Source organism: Propithecus coquereli, unplaced genomic scaffold (genome assembly GCF_000956105.1).
Source record: "Propithecus coquereli isolate 6110/MARCELLA unplaced genomic scaffold, Pcoq_1.0 Scaffold43, whole genome shotgun sequence".
Classification (NCBI taxonomy): Eukaryota; Metazoa; Chordata; class Mammalia; order Primates; family Indriidae; genus Propithecus; species Propithecus coquereli.
In genome coordinates, this window is record NW_012150063.1 from 459193 (window position 1) to 468157 (window position 8965).

Below are 8965 nucleotides of genomic sequence, written 5' to 3' on the forward strand. Positions count from 1 at the left end.
AGTAATTTGTCACTCTCTTAACTAAAAGGAGTCTTTCAAATGGAGACTATTCTAGGGAATGTAAAATGCAATTCAATTTATGGGCCACTTGGCAAGGGACACATCCATGCTGTGAAGCATGGTTCAAGGCCCTTGTTGCAAGGGCACTGGACTTCTCTTTTCTGTTTTGCCCCAAGCCCCTTACATTTAAGCTCTGGGCTATCTGCCGTCATTCCTCAAGGAGAACAAGTCCAAATTAGGAGATGTTCCTACCAAGGGGCTTCCATGGCACCAGTCATTTTTCAGGACATAGGATCAGAGAATGTGCTGGAGTCACAGAGGCTATTTCTGCAGAGGAACAGAACAGGGCCTGTCCCTGCCTTCAGAGTCAAGAGTTGGGTTGTACAGAGCAGTGTCCTATTGGATTTCTCTCTGTTTTACTAAAATGGTGAAACAAAATGAGAGAAATTCTTTCCTTTTCACACTCTGTTTCAGGCGGCTAACTTATGGGGGGGAGGACCACAGGCCACGAGAAGGGCCCTTCCCCACCCCACCTCCCAACACCTGTTCCCTGCTAGGGTCTGCGGACAGATCAGCTCTTTGCCATCTAACTAATCAGCTGAACTGGCGATGAACCAATGTCCTGGGTGCAGGTGCTGCCACTACTAATGTTAGCTTTCCCAGGTAACATCTTCATTAAAATGGGGCTTCAGGAGAGACAATTACTTAACACTTCCAAGTGTGAGTACGCAGCAGAATCACCTGCACGGCTGGCTAACACAAAGACTACCGGGACCAGGATTGCTATATAATTTGCGTGGCCCAGTGCAAAGTAAAAACACTGGATTTCTTATTGAAAACTTAAAACCTTGCCTGGGACCCTTCTAGGTATGGAGCCCACTGAGACTGTACAGGTACACACCCACATGCTGGCACCACCCCAGAGTTCCTGACCCAGTAGGTCTCGGGTGGGGGCTGAGAATCTGCTTTTCTAACAAGTTCCCAGGTGATGTTGATGCTGCTACTCGAGGACCACATGCTGAGCATCACTGCCTCAACTCAAGGTCCTAGAGTGACCCTAACCGTGGGGAGATCAGCCTATTTTGGCAGGTGGTGACTTATTTGGGGGATGGGTGAGAAGAGGTTTTCAGCACCATCTAAATCACACCAGATAGGTGACCACCTTCTACAGACAAGCACAGGCCAGCCCTGTGGTTTCTGGTCTATTGAGAAGATATTTTCTCTTCAATTTCTTTGATCTCAGTGGTAACACTGACTTCAAAATCTGGAGGAATCCCAAAACAACCCTATTTGGGTTAACTAGACCCAGAGGAAATAGTCCTGCTTAAAATTTCCTGTTTTTAACAGTTCCAACACAGCCAAACGGGTTTCCACCCATGCCCAGCACACTTGCTTCCAGGAGGTGGCGAAATTGGCTACAGCAGCATGGGGTCAGGAGGCCTCTGGGAGGGAGGGACAAGGGCACTCTAGGGCCATGAAGGGAAACAGAACGTCTTGAAACTGAAGGCACAATGGCTGGAGAACCAGGAAGCCAGCAGGCAGCCCCCAGGGACCCTGGGACAGAGGGCTAGGGAGGCCTTCCCTCTGCAGAACTCCTTGCTCTCACAGCACCTGCCCACTCTTCTGGGAGCTTCTGCAGGAGCCTGGCCAGGTCGCTTGCACTTTGGGAGCTGAGAGTGAACTAGGTCCAAGAGACAGACTCTCACCCAGGACACCAGGGGGCTCGTGCCATAAATCTGCTGAAGACTCCTCTGCCTTTTTTCCTGTAAACATCGTGTCTTCCCTGATGCATCATTAATAAGCAACTCAGTGTTAGGCATGTGGAAAAATGCACTCATGCCCTACACAGTTATTAGGTTTCTACTATGTATATGTCTGCCTCATGGTAGGCACAAAGTAATCTGTCCCCAGGTGTCACTGTGTGCTCAGTCCTGTCCTAGGGAGACTCGGGGATTCTGAGAGGTGTAAGAGCAATCCTTTCCCTCAAGGAATCTACAGACTGGCAGGGAAGACAAAGACAAACCACCGTAAGGCCACACAATACTCAAGCAGAAACCCTCAGTGCAGGATAAAGCGAGCAGACTACAGTAATGCTCAATGAAGCCGCCAACGGGACCTTTAAATCTCCTTGGGCACTAGGTCTCAGTTACATGCGTCCCAGGACCCCTCAGGGTCTGACCCCAAAGGAGGAGGACGGGTCATTAAATCCAGAGGCGCTCTGCATAAGACGGCACATGCTCGGCCTGGGGAGCAAAAGATTCTTTAATGCTAAAAATAACCACAGTAAACAGGCTTTGATGACTCCCCACAGCCAGGATATGCGCGGGGGGCTGAGGTTCTGGAGCACTTTTTCCGGAGCACCACTCATTTCCTTCAGGCAGCACTGCCCCTGTGGGGCGGGGCCTCCCGGGCAGCGGGAGCTGTGCACCTGGGCTGAGCGGGCAAGGCGGCAGGGCAGAAGCCTCCCGGCGGTCTCTCAGGCCAGGCTGCCCTGATGGAGCTGCTGGTCAGAATGCTGGCTACGTTTTACTCCCCCAAGGTCACTTTCTTTCTGCTTCCTACTCTGAGAAGTTCCAGGACTGCTGTGACTGTACTTAAAACCATTCTGACGGGGTCTTCCCAGTTCAGATGTGCTTGGCAGTTACCACTTGGTTATCGCACAAGCTTTCCTGCTAAGGGCTTTGCCTAAACTGATTTGTCCCCTCCACCTCTCCCAGGGCCTGGACCCCCACACCCACCGTCTGGGTGTGCTGACTGCAAAAGCAGTGTCAGTCAAGCCAGGAGGAAATTATTTTTGGAACACTTACTGGATCATTGGCCACAGCATTAAACCCCGCCACTAGCAGGCTTGGAGCATGCTCACACCTTTGGCGGAAGATACTATGTACTACCTGATCTTGCTGGGCTCCCAGAGAGCCCTGAAAGTCCACCAGCAGAGAGGCATCCCTTTGCTCTTCACATATCTTACTATCCTCTCTAACCCTCTGTATAACCCTTCAAAAGATGTAGCACAGGGTGGGCTCAGCAAACACCCACAGATTGAACGGACTTTTTAGTCTGGGCTAAGGGAATGATCTGAACAAGGTCAGTGTCTGTGGAAGAAATCGTACATTAGCTACTCTCAGCCATTAGCATCCTTGCATGAATCAGTGTATTGGCTTCTTTCCAAACAGGATGAAAAAGGCCTTGATTGGAGAGTGGGTGGGAAAGGGGGTGGAGCAGTGAAAACGTGGGGGTGAAAGCCTGGGAAAAGAAGTCTGAAAGTAGGGTGTAAGAGGGCACCAGAAAACATATCTGCCTCCACAATTCTGCCTCCTTTGTCCCACTTTTCCTGCATGGAAAGACTACGGTAAACTTTAAAATCCCTTGTCCCACATTTGAATGTCTTTTCCTTAGTAGTCTAAAGATCAGGAAGTCAAATCTCTCGTTAAGACTGATGCCTTCACTACACAAACGCCAGTGAATCAATAATAAGCCTCCCGTTTCTCCTCAGAAACCTCACTTCATGCTGATCTCCAGCTCCATGTAAAATGAATTTGATTTCACCATCATGAGTTTGGGGAAGATTGAAATCAATTTTACAGTGAAAATCAAATTTTGTATATTTACTGCTGTTTAACGCCCTCAGAATGCAGAACTGACCCCTGTTGGGTCACGTTTCGTTGGGGCCCATCCTGAAAGAGGATTTGAGACAATCAAGCGGTATTTCCACTGATGTTCCTGTGAGAGTGTGTTCTGTCCTCGCCCAGCGTGGAAGCTCATATCATAAAGCTATTGTTTCAGTTTGCTTCCTGTGATATGAATCTCAATTTGGTGGCCCAGACCCACAGCCTGAATTTCTCAGCGTTGAGGTTTCCTCTCCAACATTCCCACACAGAAGAGCCTACTGTGAAAATCAAAGGGAAACGTGTTACTAAGTAAAGAAGAAATTTTCTAAAGCAAAACTTGGTATTTTTTAGCCTTTTGAACTCTGAGGTATGCAACCAGTTATTTCCTATTATAAAGGGAGCCAAAATTGGTACTCACCTTTGTTAGAAATGCTTAAATAATGAATTTGTGGTTTGTTTTGATTTGGAAAAGCATGGCAACTCTGCATTTTGATAGAAATTGCTAAAAGGTGGGTAAGAGAATAGTAAGGGTTTACATTGGGTTTCTGTTTATATCATTTCTCCAGAAGCCTATACTTACTATAAATCAATATACTTGCTTGTAATAATTTTTATTTCTAAGCTATAACTTAAGAGCTTAATATGTGGCAGGCTACGGGATAAGGCCTTTTATATCTATTATCTCAATCCTACAACAACATTGCAGAGTGAATACCATTATCACCTTTGTGCAGATGAGGAAACTAAAGCTCAAAGAGAGAAAGAAATTTGTACAAGGTTGCAGAGAAAGAAGGCAGCCAACTGAGATTCCAATGCAGGTCTATCTGCCCACAAATCCTGTGCTCCCCTTCATTATCCTACATGTGTGGGGAAAAGTAAAATATGATTAAAAAGGAAAAAGATCCTGCCTTACAATTTCTGAAAACAATTCAACAGTTGGTCTAGAGCAGGGGTTCCCAACCTATAGTGAGTTGTATAATTATTTCATTATATATTACAATGTAATAATAATAGAAATAAAGTACACAATAAATGTAATATGCTTGAATCATCCTGAAACCATCCCCCCTCCCTGAACTGTGGAAAACGGTCCCTGGTGCCAAAAAGGTTGGGGACCACTGGTCTAGAGAATGTGTGGCAGGACCCTGAGAGAGAAGTCAGAGAAAAGGAGATGTTGAGAAGCCATCTCCTCCTCCACTGGCTGTGTGTGTTTTATGAGAACTTCTCCTTCAAGGACACCAGGACCAGATGGCCAAAAGTGGAAACTTTTTATCCTTTTCCATCATTTCTTTCCTTGGGACAGAGAAGACCACAGCTGACATGCTGAGGGCTGTGGTCTATCTGGGGCCGAGCCAGAGGGCAGGCAGTCTGTGTCCACAACTTTCAACAGCTCCTGAGTTGGGACATGTGATGTCCTGCCGTGGTCACTCTGGTCTTATCTCTGTGAGTGTGTCTAGCACACAGGGGTTCACACGAGCACACGGAGGTTCACACCAGCACACATACAGGCAGATGTGCTCAGAGGGCTCAGCCCCCAAATTGTGGCTCTCTCTAGGCCAACCTCCAAACCACTGAGGAGGAGAGCAGGCTCCTGTACGGGCAAGCATGGAAAGCAAGGCCCTGCACCATGCTAAAAGATAGGAACAATGCTCTGAACATGTGAGGACCTCCTCCTCAGCCCATGGCTTGCGGCCAGCCCCCTGGTGCCTCCATTTGACTTTGGTTCCCTGCTTTCTCCCTCTCCCCAGCCCCCACCCCATTAACATCTGTGCCTGACCAGGTTTGCAGAATGCTCCCGTCACCTCATGTCTGTCTTTCCGATGGACCAAGATTCAAAAGGAGTTGAATTCCACATGCAGGTTCACCAAGTGCTAAATGTGTGACTTTGAGCAACCTTAATTTTTTTGTGCCTCACTTATCTATGAAACAAGGAGAAACACCCTGTAAGTCCAAATTCAGTCGAGGGGTACCTTAGGATTGATATACAGTTTGAGCATGCCAAATCTGAAAATCCAAAATCTGAAATGCTCCAAAATCAGACATGATGCTCAAAAGAAATGCTTATTGGAGCATTTAGGATTTTGGATTTCAGATTAGGGATGCTCAAATAGTAATTATAATGCAAATATTCCAAAATCTGAAAAATTCCAAAATCTGAAATATTTCTGGTCCCACGCATTTTGGATAAGGGATATTCAACCTGTATCACTCCTTCTGGAGCTCTCTGTTGGTGGAGGAATGGGGGTGGTGATGAAGGAAGCAATAGTTAACCCAAAGGAATTAATATCTAAGAGTAGGATTCCAAGTACCATAGCAGGGAAGTAGAGGAGACAGTTCTGGGTATAGGGAAGGGTGTCCATCTAATTATTAAATCCTCCACTGTCTGCTCCGTGTATATGTAAAGATGATTCCAACATTACCAGACATTGCCCTTGGCTGTCCAGGAGGATAAGCCTCTCTAAAAGAAGGAGGTACACAAGTGCCCTGTGATGGAGTCTCTAAGCCTTTTTTACATCGGGCGAAGCAAGCCTTGCCAGGGCTTCAGCCCAGGGTTCCCTTTCTCCAGCATCCATGACTATGAATCTGCCACTGCCCTGCATTGTTTCTTTGGAAGTATTCAGAGAGCATGTCTTTGCCCTTGGTTCTCCCCGTCCTGCCTGCACAATTGGCCTCACTGGGCTCATGGTACAGGCTTAGCCCTCTAACCCTTGGGCCCACAGAGCCGTCCTATTTTCTGAAAGTCTTTCCCCCATATCCTTCCTGTGCTGCAGGGCCCAGAATAGCACATGCTGGTCTGGCCTCCCCGCCTCACGCTGGATTCCCTCTGCTCAGGGTTTCTTTCCCAGAATAGCCACTTCATAACAGGATGGCAGAATCAACCCGTCTCCACGGCACCAGCTCACTCAGGAAAACCAACCACAAAAGAACCTTCCCTCCCTGACGGTCTCTCACCCCCTCAGACACTGCCCACCTGTAGCATCAGACCAGCATGGGGAGGGGCACTTCGTGCTGCCCAGTTTCCGTACAGAACTGACACACTAGATGATATTTTTACATGGGATCTGAAGCTGGAAGACTCCTCAGAACACCTCTCTCTGGTCAGGACTAACAGGAAATGGCTTTTTGAAGTATGTAGCTCTCTGAGAAAAAAAATGCTTTGTGAGCTTACGGGTTGCAGAGATACTAGGGAGGGTGAGAACTAGTTGGTTCCTGGAGAGGGTGATGCCTCAGGCTGTCATTTGTCAAGGACTCCCCAGGGTGAATGAGTGAAGCTGGGCCAGGTGCTTCACAGACATCACCTCGGTCAATACTCACAGACACCCTGAGCAATAAGTATCTTGAACCCCACTTTACAGATAAGGAAACCAGCATTCAAAGAGATAAATGATTGGCCTGGCTCAGCTGGCTAGTAAGAGGGAAAAGATCGTATGGGCACACCTCCTCGCCACTCTGGAGAAGGCAGTTGGAAGATAAGGTTAAAATGCTTCCTATGGATTCAATCTAGTGTACAATACAGGTCTTATGGCCAGAGGGCCACACACTGCGGAGTCAACAAAAGCTGTTCTTGGTTCTCACAGCCTCCAGGTGCCCATGCTCTTCTTTGGTCCTGCCTGCCCGGCCCTTGCCCTTTGCTTGATTCATTGCAAAGGTCATTGCTGGAGAGGAGGTGTTTAGCACGGAGCAAAGCACTAATGACAGCATTTCGGAACGTTCTGCAGATTGGACGTTCCTAGGAAGGAAAACTTTCCAACTCTTGCATGACACGGGCCCCCTGTGTGTAGGGACATGCTGGTAAGGCTGCCCTCTGCCTAGCCTGAGGGCCTGCCAGCCTCACCTGAGGACAGGAGCTTTTGTGTTCGCAGGAAGCTGATAGCCAGCCGCATGATGGAGGCCTTGTCCAGGTGGGAGCTCACGCTGTGAGGCAGAGGCAGCTCATGGGCCAGCTCGTAGAACACCTCCGTCTCCTTGCTCCGCCGGCACCTCGCAGCATCTCGGGACTTCTCCTTCCTCCTCTCCGAGCTACTCCTAAATTGAGAGAGAGGGGGTTAAGCCCTAAAAGGTCACTGTCATCCTATCACATCCCTCGCCAAGATATCTCCCTGGCCCCCCAACCTCAGTGCAGTCAGACTCTTCCACTGCACTGATCTGGGCCTACACCAGTCATCTGAGCCACATGTGAGCCACATGAAACCTGCTTTATATCGTTAGCTCTGCTTTCGTGTGCATTGGTGTCTTCTCAACCACCTTCCTCCTCTTGCATTCCTCATGGTGTCCAGAACAGGCCTTCACGCGGGTGGGGGCTGGGCAAAGACTTGCTGATTAAATGACGTAACTAGCAATGCCTTGGACCTGACCTGGTCCTGGGTTATCTGGGGACAGGGGTGCGTATCCAGGGATAGAAAGAGAAGGGCGAGGAAGCTATGACCAGGGGCCCAGGTGGCTCTGTCAAAGGCTCTGGAGAACAAGATAAAAAACTATTCTCTTCTTCTGGATAAGACACATTGAGAAAAAGTGAAGCCTAGTACTGGACCTTAGATGCCATTTCACATCAAAGAGTGATTTCCGCAGTTAAAATTGAAAATGCCATCATAGCCCAAGAAGAACACTGAGTCAGACATTCATCAGTCCGGAGTACCAAAGGGCATACCTGTGAAGGGTTAAAAAGGAGTGGGCACAAATGTGTTTTCTCCCCAAACCCTGCCAGAACAGGCTGCCACCCTGTCTCATGCTCATTGTCCTTTTTGTTGCAGGATGGAAAGAAAGGTGACACACACCAAAGCATGCCTCTTTTAGGAAAGCCTCAAGAAATCCTAGATCTTCTTATAAAGCCTGTGTCCTGTTCTAACACAGGCAAGTTTAAAAGCCAGAATGTCTGGGTTGGAATTCTAACTTTTCTGCTTGCTAGCTCTGTAAACAAATTATTTAAAATACTTAGCCTCAGTTTCCTAATTTGGAAAATGATAATAATAGTATTATACTTCAGAGTTATAGTGAGGACCAAATGTAGCAATTTAGGTAAAATCTTTAGCACCAGGCCTACCCCAACTATAAGCAATCAATGTTAGTTAATACTAATTTAAAAATCTGTCCATGAAAAGATGATTATGAGAGGTAAGAAGTTACAAAATAGTACAGGACAATTCCATTTTCTAGAAATTTATGTATTATACATACTAGTTCCTATAAACTATATAGAAAAAGCCTAGAATAAAATAATATTATTATAGGTATCACATAGTCCTTACAATAGTCCAGGTACTATTCTAAGCAGTACATTAGCATCTTTAACTCACACAACTACCTTTGGAAGCAAGTATTATTACTATTCCTAATTTACAGATGAGGAAGCTGGCCCC

The 8965-nt window shown here is 47.2% G+C and overlaps 1 protein-coding gene across 1 annotated transcript in view; it reads right to left on the reverse strand.

The window, feature by feature from the left end:
* EPAS1 (endothelial PAS domain protein 1) overlaps positions 1–7634 on the reverse strand; it is a 38460-nt gene extending 30826 nt beyond the window's left edge. The window contains exon 1 of the mRNA XM_012653832.1: positions 7444–7634. Within this exon, the coding sequence (XP_012509286.1) occupies positions 7444–7492 (49 nt within the window). The 5' untranslated portion in view covers positions 7493–7634. The remainder of the gene's footprint in view (positions 1–7443) is intronic.
* Between the last annotated feature and the right edge of the window lie 1331 nt (positions 7635–8965).